This window comes from Acomys minous (assembly GCF_964271855.1).
Source record: "Acomys minous genome assembly, chromosome: 12".
NCBI lineage: Eukaryota > Metazoa > Chordata > Mammalia > Rodentia > Muridae > Acomys > Acomys minous.
In genome coordinates, this window is record NC_140493.1 from 80,447,420 (window position 1) to 80,475,206 (window position 27,787).

General features: G+C 55.1%; 1 protein-coding gene across 6 annotated transcripts; it reads left to right on the top strand.

Moving 5' to 3' along the window:
* Positions 1-966: 966 nt before the first annotated feature.
* On the top strand, positions 967-27,699 carry TSPOAP1 (TSPO associated protein 1). 6 transcript variants are annotated; one of them, XM_084749542.1, is made up of 32 exons: positions 969-2,536; positions 3,279-3,389; positions 3,634-3,762; positions 4,299-4,478; positions 5,041-5,226; positions 6,469-6,546; positions 6,635-6,718; positions 6,977-7,066; positions 7,228-7,350; positions 7,595-7,699; positions 9,369-9,419; positions 9,879-9,899; positions 10,566-10,773; positions 11,374-11,471; positions 12,625-12,740; positions 13,024-13,133; positions 16,641-17,471; positions 17,619-17,770; positions 18,022-18,369; positions 18,456-18,695; positions 19,139-19,327; positions 19,783-20,628; positions 21,204-21,303; positions 21,401-21,552; positions 22,232-22,400; positions 22,916-22,990; positions 23,389-23,421; positions 23,595-23,698; positions 23,787-23,858; positions 24,084-24,188; positions 24,792-24,853; positions 26,525-26,679. In XM_084749542.1, exons 1-31 carry the CDS (start codon positions 2,219-2,221, stop codon positions 24,819-24,821), a joined length of 5,454 nt encoding a protein of 1,817 aa, XP_084605668.1. In that variant the 5' UTR covers positions 969-2,218; the 3' UTR covers positions 24,822-24,853; positions 26,525-26,679. The 6 variants fall into 6 exon arrangements, with proteins under 6 accessions (XP_084605664.1, XP_084605665.1, XP_084605669.1 ...); XM_084749540.1 differs by having other exon boundaries at positions 970-2,536; positions 11,299-11,471; XM_084749541.1 differs by having other exon boundaries at positions 970-2,536; positions 11,299-11,471; positions 22,919-22,990.
* The last annotated feature ends 88 nt before the right edge of the window (positions 27,700-27,787 follow it).

Genomic DNA, 27,787 nt, shown 5'->3' on the forward strand with positions numbered 1-27,787 from the left:
TCATTACTATGTACATATATCATTGTATGCTATTACACATAATTACATGCCAACATGTCTGTTAATGGGATATACATATATATATATGTAATTTATGGCATGATGTTACAATTTGCAAACAGGCTCATACACATAATTGTATGCACATAGACATTGTGGCAGATAGACATACGGTGCCACACAAAACCATACACAGATACATATCCAATGAGATTCATGGACATACAATAGCACACATGCATACAATGATCTTCATGTGTACACAGACATAAGCCTTCTATACATATATACTATACGCACTGGCATATTACACTATATACATACTATGCACATGCATACACATGCTGACCTAAAGTCACATGACAGATATCACATAGTAGCACGCAGGCTGATGTACACACTGCTTTTGCGAAATGGGTATGCTAGCTCCTCCCTAGGCAACCCTTCCTCCCCCTAGTTCCCTGCGCTGTGCCCTGGGTGGAGCCAGGGTGTTCGCTATGGTTCGGCTGCTATTCCATAGGGTGCCACATGAGGGCCCCCAACCTTGGCTTGAGCCTGGCTTGTCTGGCTGAGTCCAGGAGACAGGGGCTGCCTGTCCTAACCGTTCTCATCTCTAGAGGTCTAGGTGCCCCACATACAGGTGGGCACCTGGGTGGGGCAGTTCCCATGTCCTTGTTCCCCAAAGTCATTTTATCATAGCAAAATAAATAATAAAATAAACAAAGCCCAAGGCTAGACAGAAGATGAACTTCTTGACAATTTAGGACAAAACTAGCCCAACAGGTCCCATCCTGTGGTCTCCCCCACCGGCCTGGGAAGGCTGGGCTGTCCCCTGAATATGGTCTGTCATGGAGAAGGTGAAGCAGTTTTTCAGTGTATTTCTACCTGTCTCTTTGCCTGCCTTCCTATTTTCAGCCTTTTCTTTCTTTGTTTTATCCCAAACCCCATCGTTCCAGCTCTGCCCTTTTCTATGGCTAGGTCTCTGTCACATTGTCCTATCTCCATCAGTCTTGCCTGACAGGGGAGGGCTGTCCCCACTCCCTTTCCCCTGCACCCTGGAAGATGTGAGGCTGTGTGAGGTCAAGGCAATAAAGAGGCCACGTTTGGAGAGGGGGGGGGTGCTTTCTAAGCTGCCATCCTGTAAGGAACCTGCTCTTCCCTCTACCCCGACCCTGCCAGCCTGCCAGCCGGTCCAGCCCACCAGTCCAGCGCCATCGCCATGGAAACCAGCAGCTGACTTCCTATTGGTGGGCAGGAGGGGAGGAGGAGGGGGAAGGGAGGGCTGATGATTCTCCCCTGCTCCCCCCCCCTCATTCTGAGGCTCAGCCCTCCTTCGTGCCCATCATCTCATTTGGGGAGCTTCAGGACCATGGGGGACCCCGGCAGTCCCTCGAGCCGAGACTAGCTGGGGGCAGAGACTATGAAGCAAGCAGCCCATCGACCCAGGCCTCCTTAGGACCGCCCAGCCACCCAGCAAGCAAGTGATCAGCGGCAGCGGAGAGAAAAAGCTGGAGATAGAGGACCACAGTGGACCACCGGGGATCATCCCCAGAAACTCCTGAGGACCCCATGCGGGCTGAGGGGTCGTGATGGAGGGCCGGACTTACAGACACTGACAGACACACACCGCTATAGATACACGGAGGCTTTACAACACTGGCACACTGAGATAGGACCAGCGACAGTAATCACACACTGCCACAGCCCTGCAATACAGACAACCCCCACCCCACGCAGGAACAACTGGTAACTCTGAAATAGGCACAGACAGTGACACACAGCACCACCCTCCTCAACACAACACAAATGGGGGTACTCATCCTCCAAACCCATATAAAACAGCATTGACCTGCAGGGACAGACCCAAAGGCACGGATAAACATACATACCTTCAGACAAGGCGCTGCTATTGGTAGCCTCTGCACCCCCTACCTCACCCCAGGGACACCCTTGATATCACACACACACACACACACACACACACACACACACACACAGAGCTGACATACCCCTATCTCCAGGCTGGCAACCCTGACACCTTCTGAAGCCTCCTTCGTGGGTGGGAAGAGCTCAGCCAACCTCTTTCTGACGGAACCTCGGTGAAGCCAAGCCAAATGCTTACAAGGAGAAGGGGCTAGCTTGGTATGGCCCTTGTCCGTTTCCCCACTTGGCTGGGTGATGTCCCCAGGTCCAGGTTCTGGGGCCCCTTGCCGAAACCATGGAGCAACTGACAGCCCTCCCACGGCTTGGAGACCCTGGAGCCATGGAGCCGTGGGCACTGCCTATCTGGCAGCACTGGACTCGGGACCAGGGGTGCGATCCTGGAGATGTGTCTCCAAGCATTGCCGGTACTCCGATGGCTCTGCAGACTAGAGGACTGAGGTCTGAAGAGAGTCCGGAGCCTGAGGGAGCCCATAGTCCTGGGCCTGTTGGAAATACTGCCCCTGAAGGAACAGAGACTGGGCTGCTAAAGCTGGAGCAGCAAGCAGAGAGCCCTGGGTACAGGCTGGAGGATGAGGCTGTGCAGGCTTATAAGGTAAGGCAGGCTGAGGAGGGCTGCGAGATGGGCCAGCCATAACCTGTGGCCCCACTGCCCATGTTTCTTGATCCGGGCCTGTCTCTGTCTGTGAGTCTGTCTATGTGATGCTGTGTCCTCCCATCATTGGGGGGCGTGAGGAATCTCAGGGGGCCTTGGTCTCTCTGTGTCTCTCTGGCCCTGCCCCTCAGTGTATCTGCGTGTGTGTCTCTCTGATTAGGTTAGGTCTCCTCCTCCATGACTCTGTCTCTGGTTTGGGGAGGGGGGGGCGTTCGTAGATAATGTTGGGGATGTGGAAGTGGGCTCAGCCAGTGCTGGGCTGAGTTGAGTAAGATTATGGTGTGAGTGGGTGTGATTGATGAAGCAGGAGTTTAGGGGAGGGGAGGGGACTCCAAGGACCCAAGATGTCTAGAGGCATGGGGGGGTGGTGATCTGGAATTACCTAGGAAGATATAGGGATACAGTAGGGTATGCCCCCTAGATAGAGGATAGAGGAACAGTAGGAAATGCCCCAAGGATGGTGTGCCGTGATGTTGCGGCTGCCACTGACGGCATAGAGGACTGGACTGCCCCTTCTCTTTAGGGGGCATTTCTCCTGGTATTGCCCCTCTCTGAAGGCCTGGGGCATAAGAGAGAACCCTCTTAGCTCCTTGGGCTGTAGAAGGGACATGTTCTGCCTGGAAGACTCTGGCTAGGTTGAGTAGGTGTCTGAGGCACTCTACCTGGTCCTTCTCCATGCCAGGCCAAGTTGAACGTTGGCTTCTTCGGGGACAGGCCCAATCTGGAGCTGCTGAGGGCCCTAGGGGAGCTGCAGCAACGCTGTAACATCCTTAAGGAGGAAAACCAGATGCTGGTGAGGCCTGGAAAGTGGGGTCTCCCTCAGCTCCCCGATCGCCCCATAAATATCTCTCCAAGGAGGGAGGCACCCAAAGGTGACATAATCACCTGCCCCAAACCCAGTGGGTCCTTGGCCTACGTAGCACTGCCAAGGATCTCACTGTATGCCCAGGCTCTAGCCTAGGGCCTGGGAAGTTGGGAATGGGTCTGTGCGGGGTGGCGCTCCCTACAAAGTTCAATTCCGGTTGGCCCCTTGTCAGAGAAAAAGCAGCTTCCCAGAGACGGAGGAAAAGGTGCGGAGGCTCAAGCGGAAGAACGCGGAGCTGGCGGTGATTGCCAAGCGTCTGGAGGAGAGGGCCCAGAAGCTTCAGGAAACAAACATGAGGGTGGTGAGTGGTGAGGACAGGCTGCTGGGCATAGTCTTGGGTGCCTTGGGAAGAGGAGAACCAAGGCTGGGCCACCAGGAGTGAGCTTGGGAGTCGTGTAAACTTACTACCCAGGAAAGCAGGGAGTCCAGGGGCTGCGTAAGGACAGATGCAGGCTGGCCTGGAAGTGGTTGAGCTACCAGAGGAAAGGGATTGGGAGTGGGAAAGCTCCTGAGGAGCCAGGAAACAGGCTTCTGGATCAACACGTGCTGGAGCTGGTTGCAGCCTCCTGCTGAGCTCATCTGGGGTGTAGAGTTGGAGTGGGGGCAGGGAGAAGAGCCATCATGGTGGCAGCCCTGAATTAGCAGTGTCCTTTGAGCCTAGACTAAGATGTAGAGACTGGGGACTGCCAAGATGGGGTTCAATGAGGATGCAGTCAGTTTCTCTGAGGCTCCAGACTGGCTTTCACCCTAGTTCTTCCTCTGGGAGATGCGGAGAGGAGGGTGTGCCCTCCGCCCCAGCCCTCAGATGACCACTGGCTTTACCCCACCTCTGGCTAGGTGAGTGCCCCTCTGCCCAGACCCGGATCCAGTTTGGAGTTGTGCCGCAAGGCCCTAGCCCGCCAGCGAGCGCGGGACCTCAGTGAGACAGCCAGTGCGCTGCTGGCCAAGGACAAACAGATTGCTGCCTTGCAGCGGGAGTGCAGGGAGCTGCAGGCCAGACTCACTCTGGTGGGCAAGGTGCGAAGGGGCCCTTGACGTCTCTTGCGGGTGGCAGGATCTTACTTACACAAGGACCGCTGCTTGTGGGATGTGGACCAGATGTTAATGAGATGCAAATGAAACGGAGAGGTGGAGGCTGCTAGGGAGTAGGTTCCCCTGGCAACGGCCCAGGTGGGAGAGGGGAGAAAGACGCCTGAACCGAAGAGGGTGGAGCCATGAGTCCCAGACCTGGACATTTCTGTGCTCCAGGCTTGAAGCTGTGTGCCAGTGCATCTGACTGTAGGAATCCACACATAGTTCACACTTGTGTGGCGGAGTGTTCACGAGGCATTTAGCACAGTGCCAGCACACTGCGAGCGCCCAGTGAACGAGTTGCTGTGGACGTCTGCCCACGGGCCAGGGGAAGCATGTGGCTGCATACTCATGCATATATGATCAACCATATATGCATGGGGTGGGGGATGCACACTTTCCCGCGCAGCCTAGCCAATCCAGTACGGAGGAGAGCCGGCAGTGCTGGAGATGATCAGGGGCCAGGCAGGGGTTGGGACTGACTCGGCTCCTGGTCGCCTCACCCTAGGAAGGTCCCCAGTGGCTGCATTTGCGGGACTTCGACCGGTTGCTGCGCGAGTCCCAACGGGAGGTGCTGCGGTTGCAGAGGCAGATCGCCCTGCGCAACCAGCGGGAGCCGCTCCGGCCAGCCCGGCCCCCGGGTCCCACTGCCCCCTCCAGAGCAGGGGCGCCGGCCCCCGGCGCCCCGGGAGAGGTGAGCGCCTGCGCAAGGGCAGGTGTGTGAGTGTGCTCAGATGTGGGGTCGGGGCGATTCGGGAATCTCCCTCCCGCACGATGATCAGATGGGGACCCCGTGGTGACCTGCAGTCTCTCTCGGTGTCTAGGAAGCCTTCCCGACCAGGGAACAGGGGCTTGTCCAAGCCTCCTGCGCTGATACCTGGGTCGCATCCTACCCCTGGGGGTTATGGGGTTCCTCCCTTCGCAGGCCTGAGCCCCACGGGGCCAGCCTGGCCGCCCCTGCCGAGTCGCTAGTGGTACAGCCCGGCCACAAATCCCTGGTTGCCCTGGCAGCCGCCCGGGGCCCAGCCCGCACCGCAGCTGCGGTAGAGCGGGGACGCCCCCTTCAGCGTCCGCCAGGCGGCCTGGCTTGGCCCGGGTTTTCCTGGGGGGGCGGTGCATACGACTCAGTTCCAGGTACGGGAGACCATCATTAAATGAGGGGCTAGGCAACTCCTTCCCGGAGGGCCTGGACGCCCCCGGGACCTAGGGGCCTGCTCCTATCCATCATCCGAGGTGGGCAGCATTTAGACTCGCCTCCTGGGAAGAAGGTTGGAAGGGAGGAGGATCTGATGGTGGTGACATAACTCTCGCGGAGTTGGGGTGCAGGAAGGGGTGGTGCTGTTTGCTTAAGACTCTGCCCCCATGGAGGAAGATGCTCCTCCCATCTAAGCCTGTCCCCCAAAGTTTGCAGGAATAATTGGGAAGCTGATGTGGTGGGCTTGGGGGGGGGCGAGCCAGAAGGGTCTGGCTAGCTTTACACTAGTCTAGGCCAAGCTCAGTCAGACAGGATGATCCAGAACCCCAGCTCTAAGAACACCACATTATACCCCTGGGGATCCCAGCAGCCACCCAATTCTCTGCTAGTCACTGAAGGACGTCCAGGACAGTTACCAAGTGCAGAGCACTGCAGCTGCTGAAAGCTAAAAAGGGAAAGCTTTGGCCTGGATAAAGAACCCATCTCCCAGGGCACACGTGGGTCCTGGGATCTCAAAGCACTATGTTTCACAGACAGGGGGGCACACCCTTTACCCTTCCATATGAGCTAGAGACGACGGGAGGGGTGGACAGACAGCACCCCTCACCCACCTCCTAGGCAGAGATGTCGTTACTCACCTGGTCATGAGGTGAGATCTTCCCACGGGTAGACTAGGTTGGGGACAGGCTGCTATGGGGCCCTGTTCTCTGGTGCCATCCCCCTGCCCCTTGCTATTTGCAGGCCATACTCCAGGATGATGTGGATAGCCCACAGGTGGCCCTAGGGGAACCAGAGAAACAGCAAAGGGTACAACAGCTGGTAAGTCCTAGGCTGAGGGTCAGAGAGGCAGCCTGCTATGGGCAGCTCTGCCTTTCCCCATGAGAAGCTCTGGGTTCTGACCCCACAGGAGTCTGAGCTCTGCAAGAAGCGAAAGAAATGTGAGAGCCTGGAGCAGGAAGCCAGGAAAAGGCAGAGGCGATGTGAGGAGCTGGTAAGCTCAGGTCACCCAGGATCCAGCTCTCCCTTTTTCTCCCAGGCTTAATGCAGATGGTTGTTGCTCCCTCAGCCCTGCCTGGGTCCTCCCCATCCGCAGGAACCACAGCTTCCTCTTGTTCTTAAGCTCTCTGTCCCTGGCCACTGCAGCTTTCCATGGAAGGCCTTGCCTGGGAGGGCAGGGTCCTTCACGTGAGAGGGTGAGAAAAGTGGGCTCTAGCCCCTTCCTCAAAGCTTGTCTGACCCCACTCCACAGGAACTACAGCTGAGGGCTGCCCAGAGTGAAAATGCCCGCCTGGCGGAGGAGAACTCTCGCCTCAGTGGGAGAGCCACAGAGAAGGAGCAGGTTCGGTTTCTGTCACGTCTCCTGAGAGACTTGTGCCCTCAGTGAGGCCTGAAGGCTTCCTCTTGGGGTGGGGTTTGAAGGGAACCGTCCCCCTTGGCAAGTTATACCGATGGATAGAGCTCACCCATGCACCTCCCTGTCAGTGAGTGTCTCCTCTCCAGGTGGAGTGGGAGAACGCAGAGCTGAAGGGACAGCTCCTGGGGGTGACACAGGAGAGGGACTCAGCCCTTCGTAAGAGCCAGGGCCTGCAAAGCAAGCTGGAGAGCCTGGAGCAGGTGCTGAAGGTGAGAGGCTTTTGTAGGTGCCATAAAGAGCAGACAGGACCACAAGTTACGCGTGGAGCTTTGGGGCCTGTGGGAGTTCTGGTGTTGCCAGCCCTTTGTCACTTCCGGCTTTGGTGATGGTGGTGGTAGTGGTGGTGGGGCATCTGGAGCAGGTGGCCGCTGGAGTTCCCTGCTCCTAAGTCTCCTGTGGAAGGGGTGGGGTGGGGAAAGCTCTGGCCTTGATCCCCCCAGTCTTGTGTTTCAGCATATGCGGGAGGTGGCCCAGCGGAGGCAGCAGCTGGAGGTGGAGCATGAACAGGCTAGACGCAGCCTGCAGGAGAGGCAGGAGGAGGTCCGGAGGCTGCAGCAGGTAGGGGCAGGAGCAACGGAAGTGTGGCTGTTGCCTGGCTGAACCCCCCGGCTTTGCCACCCACTCATCCAATGGGCATTTTTGGTCTACCCACTCGTTACTGTATGCTAAGCACTGGGGAGGACATCAGGGAGCAAAATAATGGGTTTCTGAGCAGTCAAGTGACTGAAAAGAAGATCCCGAGCTTGTGGCCAGTGTGGATGATAATAGTGTGACCCTGACTTAGAAGACAAAAGGAGTAAAAAAAAATTTGATTCTATGTAAGAGGGGTGACATGAGACAAGATGAGGCTGGTGGGGTGGACACTGGGAGTGGCGCCCAGTAGGTGATCCGAGCTGTGACAGTGGTCTAGTAGGGTGCAAGTAACAGTGGAGGTGAACAAATGGGGGGATTGGAAATAGAGTTTGGGGGGGGTAAAGCCGCAACCTCCCATTTGCAGCACTCTGTGTCTATTTGAATCCTGGGGCTTTTCCATCTCCCCTTTCTAGTGTAGTCTGTTATGTTGCTGTGATATAAACACCACAACCAAAAGCAAGTTAGGGGGATTAAGGAGTTTATTTCAGTTTACACTTCTCGGTTGTAGACCGCTGTGGAGAGACGTCCAGGCAGAGACTGGAGCAGAACGTGTGGAGGGATGCCCCTTACTGCCACCTCTCTCTCTGGCCAGTGTCTTATGCTCAACTAGCTTCCTTCCTTCTTTCTTTCCTTCCTTCCTTCGTCTTCTTTTTCCGCTTTTTTTTTTTTGAGACCCTGGCTGGTCCAGAGTGCTCTATGTAAAGTGGAATAGCCTTGAATTTACAGAGATCCTTTCAGCATTGTCTCTGGAATGCTGGGATTAAAGGTGTGCACCATCACAACTGGCCCTATAAGCTAGCTTTCTTACACAGCTCAGGGCTGTCTGCCTAGGGATGGTGTTGCCCACAGTGGGCTAGGCCCCCCTACATCAATCAGCAATCAAGACAGTGCCCCCGCAGACCTGTCTGATCAAGATGGTCCTCCAGTTGACAAGTCCCCCTTTCCAGGCGACTCTAGGCTGTATCAAGTTGACAAAACAAAACAAAACAAAAACAAAAACTAACCAGGACAGGACAGCAACTTTGGGAGACAGGGCACCTTGAGTTTTGAGTTTTGCTTTGGCAAGTTTGGGGGTGTGATAAAAAAAAAACATTCAGGTGGACACACCACAGACAACTAGACGCGAATCTGGTGCTATGGGCGGGGGCTGGCTTTGTGGGTATTTGGGGGTCATCAATGAGATGCCCCCAAGACAGCAGAGAGGATAAAGTGGCTTGTGGTCAGGAGCGCCTTGACATTCCAAGGGATGGAAGCCAGGGGTCAGGGAAAGAGGCTCAGAAGGAGGCACAGACAGGTTGGATAGGAGTCATCCACCAGGAGGGTTGTTGTCACAGGAGAGAAACCACACCTGGCATCCGGCTCTACCTCTTCATGGCCTTTCTGCCGTCCTGTTTGAGGCGTAGCTAAGGGGGTAGCAGTCTGGAGGGAAGCCTTTGGCCTTCGGCTCTCCAGACCCTTTCTCCTTCCCTCTCCATTCGTAGTCTCCTTTGCCCGTCCTGCCTCTCCCTCTCTTTCTCCCTCACACGTCTTTATTCCCCTGTCTGGTCCTGTCGTGCAACCCTCCCTTCCAGAATGTTTCTTTTCCTGTTTGTAGGCCCAGGCCGAAGCCAAGAGGGAACATGAAGGAGCCGTGCAGCTGCTGGAGGTAGGGGGACATGGGGTGGATGGGGAGGGGGACGTGGAGTGGATGTGGGGGCCGTGGAGTGGACGGGAGGCGTGGAGTGGACGGGGGCGTGGAGTGGACGGGGACTGTGGAGTGGACGGGGGGTGGGGTGGTGGAGTGGACGCTAGTGGGAAGCAGTGGAGGGAGTACCCTTTAAATGCTCTGAGGCCCGGGCTGACTCCCCTTTATTGTTGGCCTGTTTCTCGGCCTTGGGCACACAGGGCAGGGCTCCCGAGTCTCGTGGCAGTAGTGCCCCATTGCCGTCCGTCTCTGAGATGCCCTCCGTATCCTTTCAGCTTTCATATTCCTCATATCTTTCAGCTCGGAGCACTGACCAGGTGGCGTCCATCCGCCTTAGGTTCCGCCATTTCCCTCCCTCTCTGGGCTATTGACCCACAGAGCTAAGTGTTCTAACCTCTCCGTGTTTTCTTTCCCCACCAGTCTACCTTGGATTCCATGCAGGTACAGCCTATTACGCCCTCCATGTCCTGAGTGTCCCCTCCTGACCCCTCTCCTACATTTCCCTCAGGGACCAACTCTGATATCCAACAAAGGGGGCCATCACTGAGACTCCACAGATAGGTCAGAGAGCTTACAGGACACTCGGCCTGTCCCCTCATCCCAAACCTGCAACTGAACTTGGCAGATGCAGGGCTTTCCTACCTGTTGTCTTAGACCACGGGGAAGTTTGTCACGCATTGGCCCATGTTCCTTATGACGTTGTCAGTGGGAGAGCCCTTGATCTAGAGATTTGCCTAGCAATGGAGAAAATATCATGAGAACTGGCCCGTTCTAGCCAAAGACATCCCTTGCTTCCTATGGAATCTCTCGCTCTCCCTTCTGAGGGCAGGGCCACTGCCTATGGGAGAATTAACTGAGGGTGGAGCTAAGAAAACTCCTGAGTTGTGGTTGGTGATGAGCTGAAGAGATCCCTTTGGCTTATAAAATATTCTAAGGCGAGAGTGTCACTGGCCTGGGTCTGAGAGTTGGTGCCCTAGGTTGGTCCTCAGGTTGGGGGTGGAAGGGGACACCCGTGGGTAAACCAAAGCCTGCTGTGGCACTCTGTAGAGCTGGCCAGTGCTCTATAGCTCTTCTAGGCCTGGTACATCACAGCGGGTCTTGTTTCAGGCTCGGGTTCGAGAGCTTGAGGGCCAGTGCCGCAGCCAAACCGAACGCTTCAGCCTTCTGGCACAGGAGCTGCAGGCCTTCCGTCTGCACCCAGGCCCCCTTGACCTGCTTACTTCCGCCCTGGGCTGTAGTGCCCTTGGGGACCATCCACCACCACCCCACTGCTGCTGCTCTACCCCTCAGCCCTGCCAGGGGTCTGGCCCCAAAGGTAAGGGCTCCCCAAGTGACATTGGTCTGGAATTCTCAGATCCGGGGGCCCTTGTATAGTGCAAGGAGTTCAAGCTTAGAGGCCAGCCTGTTGTCCAAAGTCACACAGCAAAGACACACCTCATTAAAGTCTGGATCTCAGGCCACCATTCTGCCTCTAACTGGGAGTTGGGCCCTACCAGCCAGTATCGGGGAGGGGGGGGTCTTAGGAAGAGTTGAGACCTAAAGACCATTCAGATTTAGTGGCCCATTCTCTTACCAGCCAATTGGAGTTAGCATGTTGCCTAAACTCTCTAAGCCATAGTTTCCTGAGCCATGGGGCAGGAACAATTCAATGCGTTTCACCAAGTGCTCTGAGCATCCTCGTATATATGAGTCACAGCGAGCCTCTCCTCAAATATTTCCTTTATTGTTAGGAAATCTGGGTATAAAGGCCAGATGCCCCATGTCCAAGAAGTGCCACCTTATCTCCCCAGTGCCCCCTCAGACCACAGATCCCAAGCCCACTTGGCATCTTCTCTTTTAGACCTTGACCTCCCGCCGGGCTCCCCAGGACGCTGCACCCCCAAAGCTTCTGAGCCTGCTCTTGCTACCCTACCAGGAGCCCCTCGAAGGACAGCTAAGAAGGCGGAATCCCTTTCTAACTCTTCTCGCTCCGAGTCCATCCACAATAGCCCTAAGTCATGTCCCACACCAGAGGTCAGTGTTGGGCCAGGGACTCTGGGCTTGGTTGTCAGTTTAGGGGTGGGGATCCTGGCCTCTTGTGGAAAGAGTTAGGTGGGGTACCGATCCCGAGCTGGGGCAGAGGAACCCCTGTCGGTTCCTCTTGTGGGGAGGAAATCAAGCGCAGTCTGCTCTCCGGGGCCCGCCTATCAGCCGCACCTCTCTAGGGTCCAGGAAGGCCCTAGAGCCTTGAGCTGGGTGGAGGAGACAGTTTGGCGCCTGCTTCACATAATGAGTCTGTTCATATGCACGCCTGAGGTGGAAGCAGTTGCTTTGCTCGTGTGACAAAAAGCACAGGTCCCTGGACTCAGGTCCCATCTTTGTCTTGAGAAAGTCACGCACACCATCTCCAGGCTTTGGTTTCCTTATCTGTATAATGTGGGAGCATCAAACCTGCCTTGTAAGGTTGTCGTGAGGGTAACGTCTCCCCAGGGGGCACCAGGAGGTGGCCAACCTGTGGCAGCTGTGGTCACTACTAGCTTCACACACAGCTCGCCTGATCGCCTTGTCCTCTTTCTACCTATGAACCCTGCAAAGCGGAGGGGGCAGGTCAGCAGCAATGCTACTAGCTGGGGTTTCAGAAAGTGGTAGGACCCAGACCTGGGCCTCTGCTGCCCCCTGGTGGGATAGAGCGATGGCGCTGGCTTTGAGCTAGCCTCAGTGGAGCCGGAAGTTCCAGTGGGGTTCCAGTGGGGTTCCAGTGGGGTTGAAGCAGGAGGTTTATCACAAGGATAAAACAGGGGGTGTCTCCAGGCCCTCTTCTTTCTTGCCTCCAGTTCTTTACAATTGGGATGACTTGCTGAGCTTTTGCCTTAGGGAGTCAAAGCATCACGGATGCCTGCTGTCCTCTGACCTGGGCGCCAGTCAGGTGGGGAGGATGTTGGTTTATTTCCTGGGTTGGAGCCAGGATCAGGGAAGGGCCCAAGCTGTCCTCACACCCACAGACCAGGACAGCTACGTGCTTCACAGACCTTCTGTCTCAAGTCTGGTCGGGAAAAACACTAGGCCCTGTGGCCGCTGGCCTTGCAGCGTTTGTTTTATGTTCCCTTGTCAAAGCGCTGGCTACTCTGCCTGCAGTGTCTTAGGCCTTGGGCCCTTGAGAGGAACCAACTCTTCCTTCCTGCTCCAGGTGGACACAGCCAGTGAGGTGGAGGAGCTGGAGGTAGACAGTGTTTCCTTGCTCCCAGCAGCTCCGGAGGGTAACTCAGGCGGAGCCAGAATCCAGGTCTTCCTAGCACGCTATAGGTGAGTCTCTCCTGCTCGCTCTGCCACCCTCAGCATTGGGATACACGGAGGACGGGTATGGATAAAGATCGAGCCCCCTGGACATAGTGGAGTGTGGGACAGGGTCCTGGCTGCACAGCGTGCTTAGAGCACAGTTGAGCCATGGTGGGTGTCATGAGTGCTCTACTTGGCTACAGTAGAAACTACATGTCCAGAAAGACTTGGTGCATGACTTTGAGAAGCTGGGTATGGAGGTGAGGTGTCAGCCAGGTGTGTTCTTCCTCCTCTGCTCCCACCCCAACAGCTACAACCCCTTTGAGGGTCCCAATGAGAACCCAGAGGCCGAGCTTCCGCTGACAGCCGGCGAGTATATCTACGTCTATGGCAACATGGATGAGGATGGCTTTTTTGAAGGTAGGACAGTAGGAGAGAGCACCCTGTCCAATCAGCTGCCGCGAATCTCCTGTCCACGAAGACCTTTGCCCTTCCAGTGTGTTTCACCACACACTCGGTCCACCCCAGCTTTTCAGACTCAGCTAAGGGATGCTCTGAGATTTGGGACGGCCGGCAGGGAAAGAGAAAGTGACTAGGCCGCGGAGGAGGCCAGAGTCTGACAGTCTAGATGCTACGAGTGCCACGGGGTGCTTTGGCTAGATTAATTGGATGGCGGCACTTAGCACCTGTGACAGTTGCAGTCAGGCATCTGTCTGTGCTGGGTGCTGGCCACCAGTCAGCTTTGAGGACCCACGTAGTCTGCGCAGGTAGAAGGTAAGTGTCAGTGCCAGGGCAGGACTGAGTTTCAGGGAGGTTTGTCCAGATCCCGAAGGGAGCCACGGGGCTCGGCATGCAGCTCAGACACGTGTCTCGCTGAGACTCGGTCAACTGGTAGAACCTGCAGAAGGTGTGTGTGCGTGGCCACAGGAGCCTCCTCCAGAGTGCTCCTGGCTGGCCCCACACTCTGCATCCCCCAAGTGTGTGTGTGTGTGTGTGTGTGTGTGTGTGTGTGTGTGTGTGTGTGTGAGATAATGGGATGAAGTGTGCTTGCAGCATAGCAAAGACTGCAGCTGTGTGCAGAGATGTGGGAAATGGGTCAGAGCTGAGTGAACACCAAGAGTGTTGGGGCCTGCCTAGTTCCTTTCCTGGGCCCCAGCAGCAGCTTCTGGGAGTGTCGCTACCTATGACTGTCTTTGTATTCTAAACAGACTAGCCTCTCCATAAGGGTAGATGCTGAAGAGCTAGGTTAGTGGCTTTCAGGAGAATGATACTTAATCTGTCTCCTCATTCGTTCGTTTGTTTTGACATCTGTTGTTACTAGGGTTGGTTCCTAGGACCTTGTGCACCCGAGGACTGCAGCAGTGAGCTGCATACCCAGTCTCCTCTTTGTTTTTTAGCACAGGGTCTCTCTAGGTTTTCCAGACTGACATTGACCTTGGTTTCCCTTGAACTCTTACTCCTCCCGTCTCAGCCTTCCAAGTAGCTGAGATTGCAGGCCTGTGCCCCGAGGCATGGCTGTCATTTTTTTATGCTCATGTGCCTGCCTGCCATGCCTGTATGTGCCATTGAGAAGAACTGAAGGAGACGCCAGATCCCCAGGGCGGGTTGTGAGCCACTATGTGGGTGCTGGGAAGCAAACCTGAGTCCTCTGCAAGAGCAGCAGAATGTAGCAAGTGCTTTTAGCTTCTGAGCCATCTCCCTAGGTCCACACTGCCAGTTTTTTAAAAGGTATAGAAAAAGCTCAAATGAGTCTTATACCCCAGATTACTAGACTTTAAACCACATAGTCTCCAGGAGGTTGAAACTCTGTGTGTGTGTGTGTGTGTGTGTGTGTGTGTGTGTGTGTGTGTGTGTATGTGTGTGTGTGTATATGTGTGTCTGTCTGTCTGTGTGTGTCTGTGTGTGTGTGTCTGTGTGTGTGTGTGTGTGTGTGTGTGTGTGTGTGTTTGTTTTGAGACAGAATCTTACAGTGTAGCCAAGGCTAGCCTATAACTCACTATGTGGACCAGGCTGGCCTCTGACTCACTTTCTGTGGCCACATCATTCCAATTTCTGCATCTGCAGTCGCCTTTTCTCCTGCTTCTGTCTCTCCTGCATGCCTTTTATAAGGGAGCAGACAGTGGGTGCCTGTAGGATCTCTATGTGACAAATTCGAAGTACAGAGTAGGCTGAGCTTTAGGGTGCCTGGGGATAACCCCCAGCAGTACTTTATGACCTTCCCCCTCTTTTCTGCTCATATTAGAAGAAAAACAAAGGACATTTGAAGAAACAGCAGGCATTCTCAGTAAGTTAAATAATATTATAAGAACCACAGTAAATTGACTGGTGCCACCCCAATAAAACACAGCCATTTTCCGCAATCCCTGGAACTTGACAACACTGCCTAATCTAGAGAAAGTATCTATGTAGATAAAACTAAGTTAAATATCTTGATCCTAGATTGTGTGTGTGTGTGTGTGTGTGTGTGTGTGTGTGTGTGTGTGTGTGTGTGTGTGTGCCCGCAGAGGCTAAAATATGACATCAGACCCTCTGGCACTGTTGTGGGTTCTGAGAACTGAACTGGTGTCCTCTGCAAAAGCAAGCAAATGCTCTTGACTGATGAGCCACCCTCATTTTGTTGTTGTTTGGTTTGGTTTGATTTTTCAAGACTGGGTTTTCCTGTGTGGTCTTGGCTGTCCTGGAACTCTCTCTCTCTGTAGACTAGGCTGGCCTCAAACTCACAGAGATCCACTTGCCTCTGCCTCCTGAGTGCTGGGATTATAAGTGTGTGCCACTACCACCAGGGGTGGGGGCATGATTTATTTTATTTTTTTCTGTGGCTTGTTGTTATGTCTGTGTGAGGGTGTTGGATCCTCTTGGACTGGAGTTACAGACAATTGTGAGCTGCCAATGTGGGTGCTGGGAATTGAACCTCAGACCTTTGGGAAAGCAGCCAGTGCTCTTACCCACTGGGCCATCCCTCCAGCCCCTCATAAACCACCCTCATTTTTGAGATAGATTCTCACTATATAATCTAGGCTAGCCTCAACTTCTCATCCACCTGCCTCTGACTTGCTGAAAGCTGAGATTATAGGCATATACCACCACTCCCAGATACTTCAGCGTTTTAATAGGAACATTTCTAAATATGTAAGATACACGAAGAGGGGCTAGAGGTGTGGTTCACTTGGTCGAGCGCCTGCCTACCATGTGCAGTGTTCTGGGCTTGGTCCCCAGCATTGCATAAAACCATGTGTGATGCACCTTTGTTATCCTAGCATCTGTGAGGTGTGTGTGTGTGTGGTGTGTAGGGTATCAGAATCTCAGAGTCATCCTGGGCTACACAGTGAATCCAAGGCCAACCTGGAAAACATGAAATCACAACAGAATAAAGCAAAACAAAACATCAAAGGCCAGTGCTATGCATGTCTATGTGCCTACTACCTAGATTTTACAGTCTTCTGCACCTTCCCGTATTTGCTTGATCTGTATGTAGGTGAAAAAAAAACCCCACTATCTTAAAGTGGATTATGGATGTCATGACATTTTCCCCTAGAAATACTTCACTGCTTTAGATGCAGATGTTCTTGTATGCCCTTGCAGTGTTGGCATCACCTGGGAGTTGGTTAGAAATGCTGAAAATACTTCCCAGACTGGACTTAGAATCTGAATTAAAAAAAAAAAAAAGTGTTGGCAATCCGTATACACATACAAGGCAATGCTATGTGTGATGAAAGCCCTGTCATCACACCCACAGAAGTCCATAGTGTCTCTTTAGTTAAAATCTTGACTGCCCTTGTGTCTTAAAATCACTGACAGGTAAAGGTTGACTGGGATCAGGTACTTAGGATGTAGCCGTTGAGAAAATGCATTACCAGACCATCTTTCCTTTGTTTCTTCCTTGTCTGTCTTCCCTTTCTCTGCCTTCTCCTGCCCTCCATCTGCCAGGGGAGCTCATGGATGGCCGAAGGGGTCTGGTCCCCTCCAATTTTGTAGAGCGTGTGTCTGATGACGACCTCCTGACCTCCCTCCCTCGGGAGCTGGCTGATTTGTCGCACAGCTCTGGCCCTGAGCTCAGTTTCCTGAGTGGAGGTGGGGGTGGCTGCAGCAGTGGAGGCCAGAGCAGCGGGGGACATAGCCAGCCCAGACCAGAGGAAGAGGCTGCAGGAGATGAGCTCAGTATGAGCCCCCCACCAGAGGGACTGGGCGAGCCTCTGGTTGTGCCTTATCCCCGCCGTATCATGGTCCTCAAGCAGCTAACCCACAGCGTGGTACTGGCTTGGGAGTTGCCTCCTGAGAGAGTAGATCTACGTGGCTTCCATATCTTTGTCAACGGGGAACTTCGTCAGGCCTTGGGGCCCGGGGTGCCCCCCAAGGCTGTGCTTGAAAATATGGACCTGCGGGCCGGGCCCCTCCATATCTCTGTCCAGGCCCTGACTAGCAGGGGCAGCTCAGATCCTCTGCGCTGTTGCCTGGCTGTGGGTGCCGGGGCTGGGGTGGTACCCAGCCAGCTACGGATCCATCGGTTGACAGCCACGTCTGCTGAGATCACCTGGGTGCCAGGGAATAGCAACTTGGCTCATGCCATCTACCTCAATGGAGAAGAGTGTCCTCCTGCTCGCCCCAGCACCTACTGGGCAACCTTTTGTCACCTGCGGCCTGGCACACTATATCAGGCCCGAGTGGAGGCTCAGATCCCATCTCAGGGGCCTTGGGAACCAGGCTGGGAGAGGCCAGAGCAGCGAACTGCCACCTTGCAGTTCACCACACTTCCGGCAGGTATGTACCTGTGGACAGCGATGTCCCCAAAACTCAGGAGTGCACATGGCAGGGGAGACTGGCTTTGTATGCACTCTCAGGGGTGGGGCTACCATCTCTGTCAGGAACAATCCTACATTGCTTTTTCTTGTGGCCCACATCTCCCAGGCCTGCCTGACGCCCCACTGGATGTACAGGTTGAACCAGGGCCCTCTCCTGGAATCCTGACCATCAGTTGGCTCCCTGTTACTATTGATGCTGCTGGTACCTCCAATGGTGTCCGGGTGACAGGCTATGCCATCTATGCTGACGGGCAGAAGGTAAGGCTTGCAGACTCCACCTCTTTAAACCCAAGGGGCAGCATGTGGGTCCTTCCTCGCCAGGTTTAGTTAGGAGCCTATCTTCCTGGCCTGGCAGAAGCGTGTAGCCTCCGGCACTGCGTAGTAAACTGGTTAAGAGCACGGGAGTTGGCAGCCTATGAAAGCCTGAAATGAAATGCCAGCAGCCAGCCAGCCAGACCTCACACTTGGCTATCTTAGCCTTCCTTCCCTGTTTTCCATCTTCCCTATAGATTATGGAGGTGGCTTCTCCCACAGCAGGCAGTGTGCTGGTGGAGGTGTCCCAGCTGCAGCAGCTGCAGGCCTGCCATGAGGTGACTGTGCGCACTATGTCACCCCACGGCGAGTCCACTGACTCCATCCCGGCCCCTGTTGCCCCAGCCCTGGCGTCTGCCTGCCAGCCAGCCAGGATGTCCTCTGTCTCACCACGACCAAGCCCAGAGGTCAGAACACCCCTTGCTTCAGTCTCCCCAGGGCTTGGGGATGCCAACTTTCCCCTCCGGAACCCTGTCCCCCCTGCAAGCCTTTCCATGGAGCTGTCCAGAGGGTCCCAGGAGGAACCTCCAGTCGCTTGCTCTCAGGTGCTTGTCTGTTTCATGGGAAGCTTGACTTGCAAGTGGAAGGAAAGGTTGGAATTTGGGCTCATCCTTCATGTCATCCCTTCCAGGAGGCGGCTGGAGCAGCCGTGCGGGGCGCCTCAGAAGAGAAGAGGCCTGTGGAGCCAACCCCGGGCCGGGATGGACCTGGCACTGTGGCTCCCTCCTGGGTTAAGCAGGAAGCGGAGTGTGCTTTAGGAGAGGTTGGCCCCACACCTTCCTCTACCCAAGGAGAGCCGGCCCAGAGGGAGCCAAGTGCTGAGGACTGCCATGGAGAAGACCTGGGCTCGGGGCTGAAACTCAGAGCGGAGGTAGAGGTTGGAGGCATGCTGTGCAGAATCAGGACTTGCGTCTCTTCTTCCTCAGCCCCTGCTGCCTGTCCTCTGCTCTTGCTCAGACACTTTTGTTCACGTTGCGTGTCTGCATCTTGGTTGCATTTTTCCTGATTTTTGTCACCTGGTTTGCTCGCTCTACCCCTACCATTTTGTGCTTTCCGGCCATAGCTCTCTCTTCCTCTGTCAAGAGACCGTTTCTAATTCTGGCTGGGGTTGATCCTGCCTAGAGTCCTTCCTTGTCCCCCCCCCCCTTTTTTTTTTTCATTTAATTTGCTCTTCCTGTTTTGGAGACAGGGGCCCATTCTGTAGTCCAGCCTGGCCTGAACCCCACTGTGTAGTTTAGATGGGCTGTCACCCTCTTGCCTTAATCTTCTGAGTGCTGGGGTTCCAGCCATCAGCACCTGTCTTGCCTTTTCTAGAAAGAAGATATGTCAGAGCTTGGAGTTCGCATGGTGAATTCCCTGGGAGATCATGGCCGCAACTCAGACTTGTCAGACATCCAGGAGGAAGAGGAAGAGGAGGAGGAGGAGGAAGAGGAACTGGGTTCCAGGCCTTGTTCCTCCCAGAAGCAGGTTGCTGGCAACAGCATCAGGGAGCAGGGAGCCAAGGTAATGGGGTGCACAGGAGCCGTTGGGCCCCAGACCTCAGGCTCCAAGGGCCTCCACCCCCTGGCAGCTGTTCCAGCAAGTCTAGGTGTGTGGCCTGGGCCTCAGAGCTTCCTGGAGGAGGGGGGCGCACTTTGTATACTTCAGCCCGGGTCTCCCAGATGTGGCACCCTAAGCCTGGGAAGCCTTGTGCTAGGAGGCTCAGGGGAGAGGATGGAGAATTCTCGATCCGGCTGCCCCAGCTTGCAGGGACCGATGTCACCCTCGGGTTCAGCCTGGACGCATGTGAGACTCTGGTCCAGCCACTGTCCCTTTGATTCTTTCCACTTGGCAGGAAGCTAAGGGAGGCCTGGGTCTGTGGCCCCAACCCCATGTCCTCATCTGAGGGCAAAGGTCCCAGCCCTCTCATCTTTCCCCTGGACCTCTCTTCCTTGCTGCTTTCTTCTCCCCACTCCCAGCCCCAGCCTGACCCCTTTTGTGAGACTGACAGCGACGAGGAGATCTTGGAGCAGATCCTGGAGTTGCCTCTCCAGCACCTCTGCAGCAAGAAGCTGTTCAGCATCCCCGAGGAGGAAGAAGAGGAAGAGGAAGAGGAGGAGGAAGGGCAGGAGAAACCAGGGCCCGGCAGCTCTTCCCAAGACCCTAGCCACTCTGAACTTGCATTGCTAGGGCGGGGCTGTAATAGCAGTCAGTCCAGGGCACCTGGCCTGTGTCCCTTGTCTCCTGAGCTCTCCGGGGCCAGGGAACACCCGGAGGATGTGCTGGGGGTAGCTGGTGGAAACAACCGGCGGAGAGGAGGTGGCTCCCCTGAAAAGCCCCCAAACCGCAAGCGACCTCAGGATCCCCGAGAACACTGCAGTCGGCTTCTTGGCAATGGCGGGCCCCAGACCTCTGCACGGCCAAGCCCTCCACGGGAGAGGGGTAGCCTCCCTGTGATTGAGGGCCCCAGGGTTGCACAGGAGGCTGGTGGGAGAGGGCGGCCAGGTCTTTCCCGGAGGTGTCCCCGTGGCCCAGCTCCAGAAGCCAGCTTGGTCAGCTGCCTCTCTCCAAAGTGTTTGGAGATCAGCATTGAATATGATTCTGAGGATGAGCAGGAGGCGGGCAGTGGGGGCGTCAGCATCAACAGCTCCTGCTACCCCACAGATGGGGAAGCCTGGAGCGCAACAGCTATAGGAAGGCCCAGGGGTCCTCTGAAGGCCAATTCAGGCCCCAACCCCTACCTGCGCCTCCCAGCCTGGGAGAAAGGGGAACCCGAGCGGAGAGGCCACAGTGCAACTGGCAGAACCAAGGAGCCACCCTCCCGGGTCTGTGCCCACTCCCCCGCTTTGGGCGGCCCCCTGCCTGCTGCTGCCTGGTGGCTCTGCTTGCTGCCCACCAGCCAATCCCATTCCACGCTGTCACCTTCATCAGCAGAGGTGGGGCGGGGCCTCCGAGCTCCCTCACCCGTCTCCTCCCACCTACATTCCACTGCTTTCTGCTTCTGCTGACCGGAACTGGGATGCACAATATTCTGTTGTCACCGGCCGCCACATGGCACCGTGGGCAGTGTGGTCCTTTCCTCTGAGTAGCTAGTTGTGTCTTCAGAGCACTTGACTGTGATGCCATGTCCGATGCTGACGGGAGACTGTCCTCTCACATTCTCCTTGGCCACCTCAGGCCCCTCTACTGCACACTGGGGAGCCGGGGTCTCCCGCCTGTCCTCCCACCGTGGGCGTGTCTGGTGCCTCAGTGAGGCTGAGCCAGGCTCCTGGAGAGGAATGCTGTGCTCCTGTTCTGCTGTGTTGCTTACGCTGCTGCTGGGGGCCAGAGCCAGGGAGCGTGGGCCATCAGAGGGATTGAACGTCAGTCACTTCTGCCATTTGTTGTCCTCTCTTTGCAGGCGACAGAAACTGGGGAGTCCAGAGGACACGACAACTCTGGGCGGAGAGGACCCCAGAGGAGGGGGGCCCGGGTGCCTAAGCCCAGTACCACTGAGCTGGGTGAGCGCCTACTTGTGGCTAGGCCAGATTCTAAGGAGTTTCCCTCTACCTTGCATGGAGTTCAGTGAGTCACTGCTGTCCCTGCCGCTCTCTGCAGCCCCTCCAAGGAGCCTCCAAGAAGTACCGGTTCATCGGGACCTACCCGTGAGGGTTTTTGTGGCTCTGTTTGACTACGACCCTGTATCAATGTCACCCAACCCTGACGCTGGAGAAGAGGAACTTCCCTTCAGGGAAGGCCAGATCCTCAAGGTGAGCTGCTCACCGTCTGGGGCCAGGGCTCCCAGTCACTAGCCAGCATCTGGTCTTCTTCTAACTTCCCCTTGCAGTAGAGTTGGGGGAGGGTCAGAGGGCGTGGCTTCTGGAGCCAGGTGACTGGTTTTGGACTCTGCCTCTCCCACTTCTCCATGTGTAGCTCTGAGCAAGTTGTTAGAACCTCTCGGAGCCTCCGTTTCCTCTCTGGTACAATGGGCCAGTTCTCGTGACCTCACAGAGTTGCTTGTCAGAGAGAATGATTCAAGTACACATGGCCCTTCTCTTCTGCCTGCCACGTGGTCAGCACGGGGGGGGGGGGTGTCACTTGTCTGTCAATATGGCATTTTTATTATCCTCCTCTACCCCCACATATTGATGGAAGGCTTTTGAAAAAAAGATTTATTTATGATGTATACAGTATGCATCAGATCTCATTATAGATGGTTGTGAGCCACCATGTGGTTGCTGGGAATTGAACTCAGGACATCTGGAAGTGCAGTCAGTGCTCTTAACCGCTGAGCCATCTCTCCAGGAAGGCTTTTTTGCAGTCCTCTGCCCCAGTTTCCAGAAGAGAGTATTTTCCTGCTGCTCCAAGTGGGGGTGCTACCGGGCTTCAGGGCTGGGGTGTTAAGGGGTGAGCAGAACTAGTATTGAGACAACCGGTCTCTGCTTCCAGGTTTTTGGAGACAAAGATGCTGATGGTTTCTACCGAGGTGAAAGTGGGGGCCGCACAGGCTACATCCCCTGCAACATGGTGACTGAGGTGGCTGTGGACAGTCCAGCAGGGAGACAACAGCTGCTCCAGAGGGGTTTCATGCCCCCAAATGTTCTCACTGAGGTCTTGGGTATGACCTGCCACTGTCTCTCACCTATCACCACCCTCCCTTAGCTTTAACCCAGTCCTATCCTAAGAGAGCCATATGTCTGGGGTGCCTCATGGTGCCTCATTTGTCCCGAGTTTAGTGGAACCACCTCAAGCTTGGCATGCGTGCCCCTGCCGCTCACCCCTTCTGCGGCTGGCTGGCCCCAGGGTATGGCCTATTGAAGAGATTACAAATATATATAGGTTAGGTCCCAAGAGTCAGCTTGGCATTTACTGATCGTATAAGGTGCAGGCCCTTATAATGGGCTCAGGTATGAAATGCAAAATAAATAAATAAATAAATAAAATAATAAAATAAAATAAAAAGGGAGAAAGAAATTAGTTCAGAAAGCTCAGGGGCTAGAGCCTTTGCCTAGTGAGCAAGGCCTTGGATCGTAGAAAAACAAAGATGTGGGAACTCTGGTAGTAGCCTCTAGTCTGGCCTATTTCCCTACTTCTGCCTCAGTTTCTCTCTTAGATCTATCTGCCTTCCTCAAGCAGGGAATGGTCCCTCTGTATACTCCTCAGCACACACGACTGGCCCTCCCCCCAAGCCTCGCCGGTCCAAGAAAGGTAAGACCCCGACATCCTGTGGTACTTGTGACCACTTGTGTAGGGTGGGGGTGTGGCAGCACCGTGTGGCTCTCTGAAGAGACACCTGTGGGATTCTGAATAGATAAAGGGATTAAAGTAGACTCCTATCCATAACTACAGCCTCCAGTCGGGGGCTTTGCTCCGGCTCTGCGCACCCTGCAGTGTGTTGCTTACTGCCTCTGGGTCTCAGTGCAGAACTGAACCAAAGGCCTGTGCTCATGTTCTGGGGACCTCTCCTCCTGTGTCCTTCATGGGGGAGGAGGGTGTGGGGGTGCAGGGGTATGGGGGGGGGTGAGCATTCTGTCTGCCGTGCGTCATCCCAGCCTGGGGCAAAGAGGGAAAGGCACGCAGGACTCAGAGACACATTCTCTCCACAGTGGAGCTGGAAGGCCCCGCACAGCCCTGTCCAGGTGAGGAGCCATCTTTGGGCAAGGGCGTCTGGGAAAAGAGGTGGGATGGGGTGGCCCCACTCTTCAGGAGTGATGACAGTGGCACGGTGGGGGATTTGGGGTGATGGGCACAGGGCTTTAGTGCAGAGGACAGCACATGGAGGGGCTCAGGCGCATCTTCCCTCCGCCTACAGGTCCTCCCAAGCTGATCCCTTCTGCCATCCTGAAAACCTCCCGACCTATGGTGGCAGCATTTGACTACGACCCCCGGGAGAACTCCCCCAATATGGACGTGGAGGTCAGAGCCCTCCTGTGATACCCAGCGATGGGAAACGGGGTCCCAAGGCCTTCCCAGGTCTGATGTCTGCCTCTTACTCTCCCCACAGGCGGAGCTGCCCTTCAGGGCAGGGGATGTCATTACTGTGTTTGGGGATATGGACAATGATGGTTTCTACTATGTAAGACCCTTGTGGGGAAGGAAGGTGCACTGTACCCCTGTACCCCTTCACCTCCCACCCCCCTCTCACCAGCGGGGCAGGCCATGGGCAAGAGTTCCTGCCAGAAGTCTGCCTTGGGCTACTTCCCTCCGGGGTGATGCCAGCCACAGGCTGTATACCCCAGAATCTCGGGACTGAGGGGACAGCGCTAGAGCCCTCTCAGCCTCATCAGCATCTCCTCCTCAGGGAGAACTGAATGGACAAAGGGGCCTGGTCCCATCCAACTTCCTGGAGGGCTCTGGGCCTGAAGCAGGTGGCCTAGAGTCTGGACCATCACAAGCTGAGACTCAGGTCAGTGAGGAGCTGGGCTACGAAGTCCGCATTTTCATCTCTGCCCGACTGCTGGTGTGCTGGGGCTGGGATGGCGGCAGGAGAGTCTCGGAGGCTGGTACAGAGGAACGCTGTGTGCCCCAGCAGAGGAGGGTTCCACTAGGTCACCCCTACCCAGTATATGCCCCTGTCTGAAGATCAGTGATGGCAGGGACCCTGATTCCCAGGCCATCTGACCCAACCCATGATACCCAGGGGCCAATGCAAGTGAGGAGCCCGTTGGAAAAGGTCCCTGGCCACCAACCAATCGTTCAGGGTGCTCTCAGTCTGCTAGGACCTCCTGCCTCCAAGGTACCTTTTGAAGCCAGTTGCCCTGCAACGTCCAGCAACCTGGCTTTTCTTTATATATCTCCTTGGGATGGGTGAGATACACTGAAGTGTCCAGACTCCGAGAGCAGGTAGGGGGTGACGAGGTCAAGCTTCAAACTGAAACCCCATGTGGTGGCCACATATGCAAAGACGGTGTTAAGGAGGAGACGCCAGGTCCCTGGGCCACTTGGTGCCTGAGGGAAAGCATGCAGACCTGGTGGTAACCCATCTCCTCTCTTTGTTCCCGGTTCTCAGAGAACGAGGAGGAGAAGAGTCCAGTTCTAGATGGAGCTAGATATTTGTAGAGAGAGCGACATGTAAGTGGGGGACTGGCTCCTGTGTCTCATGTCACCCCCACCCCACCGCCTTACCATAACCAGACTTTGTTTCAAATGCAACTGACCCGGCTTTCTACTTTCTTCAAGGCATGGGGGAGGGAGATCTTGCCAGGACCCAGGTGTGGGTGTGGGATCTTTACTCTCCCTGCCTTGCCTTCACCCTGGGCAGCGCCAGCCAGCTGTCATAGGATGACATGCCATCTTAGCATGTGACATTGCGCCTCACCTGGCTCCTCATATTCTGTCACGCAGCTTACAGAACATTACGTGATACTCATGTTATGACTCAGTGGTATTATGACACCATGTGGCTGTGGTATTATAATATTGCAATTATTATCGGTGACAGGGAGGTGACAGAGTAATGTCACCAGTAATAATAGTCTTCCTCCTCTGGTCCTCTGTGATTCGAACTGTTAGACTATCAGACATATGTTTTCATTCCTGTCTCTTGAGCGTCTCTGCTTAGAAGATAAAAAGGATAGCTTGAAGAGTTGAAATCTATGGCTATTCTTTTTTGGGGGGCTCAGTGAACCCTTCTTTCCCAGACACCTCTCCCTCCTTGTCAAGGCTAGGATTTCCCAGTGCCCATAAGCCTCAGCTATAAATTTATCGACCTCTAGGATTGGACAGACACACTCTGTGGCTGTCCTTCTGTTTCCTCTGCCACCCCACCCACGGCGATGGCAGCAGCAGCGCTAAGTTTGGTTACTTACCAGGTCCCTCAGCTCTGGTCTGGCCTCTGTGCTTTGTTTTGGCCAGGAGCTTGCCAGGCTCTTGGCAGCAGTCAGGGATTGAGGGAGAGAAGAGACGAAATACAGTTTGGCAGGCGTTGGCAAGGCTGTGCCCAGGCCCAGGTGAGATTCAGCTGGGAGTAACCTCCTGGTGATTACCCTGTTCGCCTGAGTTCCTGTCCTTAGGTCATCAAAGAGTGCTGCCTGGTGGGGTTAAGGCAGGAGGAGGGCTCAGCGTGGTGAATGGAGCAGGGAGCAGGGCTGGCAAGAAGATGCTCAGGGAAGAGGCTGCCTGAGAGTCCCCTCAGGGGTCATTCAGGGTGGAGTCTCCCCATCTCTGTGTGGAATGGGCCCTGGCTTGGTTCTCTGGGGACCCCTGGAACACTATGTCCACTGCCTTGGTGGGGGTGCCCCAGCCTTGTGTCCATGAGGTGCCACCTCAAAGTGTCTTTGTCCTTGCTCTTCCTTCCTTCCTGGGTGAAGGGATAACATGTGGTCAGCTTGGCACCTACAGTGAGGCCCCAAGAAGGAAAAGGGAGCACCCAGGGCTCCCAGTGACAAAGTAGAGCTCAGGTTCTGTCCCATGGGACTTCCTTCTGTAAGCGGGGCTTTTGTCATCATCTCCCTTCACCTCCATGGTGTGTGTGTTTCTCTTCATCTGTGTATGTCTCTGTGTGTGTGTCTCTGTGTTCTTGTGTGTGTATATAGATCTTTATGTATCTATATGTCTCTGTGTGTATCTTTATGTGTGTGTGTGTCTTTGTGTATGTGTATGTCTGGGTGTGTGTATCTGTATGTGTGTATGTGGGTGCCTGTGTCTCGGGCAGCAGCAAGGTCTGTGACAGAAGAACAAAGGAGCAAAGGCATCGGTGAGAGGGAGCCAGCCTTGGCCTTACAATCCTTTCTTACATTTCAGGGCCCTGGAAACACCGTACAAGGGCCTCCAGTGCCCCCAGGCGGGCACTATGCCCTCAGCTCTGGGAGTTCCTCCAGGACCAAACTGGGGGAGCCACAAGGCATAGCTGAGAAGAAGCAGCGTCTCCTCTCCAAAGGAAAGGAACTCCTCAGAAAGCTGAGCTTCAGAAAAGAGTGATGTCATCAGTCCTACAGGCAGAAGTGGCCCCTAGAAGCTCCAGATCAACTCAGTGGCTGGACTGGGAAACCCAACCAGCCCCGAAACACTGGCACTCTGGCACTCAGAGAGATCCAGGGGACCTGGTGGGGGTGGGGCAACGTGCATCCTTAGTGAGGAGTCCTCAAGATGAACTCTTCCATGAGGGAACGGATCCCCAGAGAAAGTAATCAAGTACCGAGCACTGTCAGCCCAGGATGGACCCATGCCCCTGGACTCCCAGTCTGCCCTGCTAACCTATTCCTGGTTTCCTGCCACTCTGTGCTGGTCCCTGCTTGGCCTTCCCTGCTCCCAGGATGGGGCCCCTGGGCAGAGACACAGGCCACTTGACTAATGGCTCTGGCTGTCCTCCCTCTGTCTTCCCTGAAGGAACATTTGCACTGGAGTGTCCCCTGGGGCAGGGGACAGAGCCATGTACATAATGTATATACCCAGTGCCTCAACCCAGCTCTTCCATCAGCTTTACCACACAGGTCAGGGGAGGAGAGAGGCCAAGCCAAAGCAGGCGGCCTGACCCCGCCCCATAGTGCTCCACCCCTCCCTGCCCAGGCCACCTGGCCTCTGTGTCATCCCATTCCCCAAACCCGGGAGGACCAGGGGCCCGCAAAGCAGGAGTTGGGTTTGCCTTATTTTGCTCATCGGATTCAACTTCTCTCTTGCATCATTTTCTTCCAGTCCCTGTTGGGGTCCAGGGGCTGAGGGGAAGGACACATTTATGTAGCTGTTTTCATACACCCCCTGTTCAGAGTGGGTAGGGGTTTCTCCACCCTTACCTAACCATCCCATCCTTCATCCCCTTGTCTGGGCGAGTCTCTTTGCATGTTTCCTTCGCTGTGGTGGGAGATGTTTGATTGAACCTTCATCTCCCTACCCTGGTCTCCAGGGTGTGGGATGGTGGGGGCATTTGTTTTAAAAAAAAAGACATTTTACTATAATAAAGTCTATTTTCACAAAATTGATGCTGGGCTCTGCCTGGGCAAAAGACTACTTAGAGGGATGGGTCACGTTGGCGACTTCGGATTCCTGGGGTGCCTGGGAGTTCTCCCT

What these genes read in the sequence shown, in the direction of transcription:
- TSPOAP1 (XM_084749538.1), top strand. Translation starts at nt 2,219, where the DNA reads ATGGAGCAACTGACAGCCCTCCCACGGCTTGGAGACCCTGGAGCCATG. An exon ending in AGCAAAGGGTACAACAGCTG is followed by an intron (nt 6,547 to 6,634) that starts GTAAGTCCTAGG and finishes CTGACCCCACAG; the next exon opens with GAGTCTGAGCTCTGCAAGAA. An exon ending in TGAGGATGGCTTTTTTGAAG is followed by an intron (nt 13,134 to 16,640) that starts GTAGGACAGTAG and finishes TCCATCTGCCAG; the next exon opens with GGGAGCTCATGGATGGCCGA.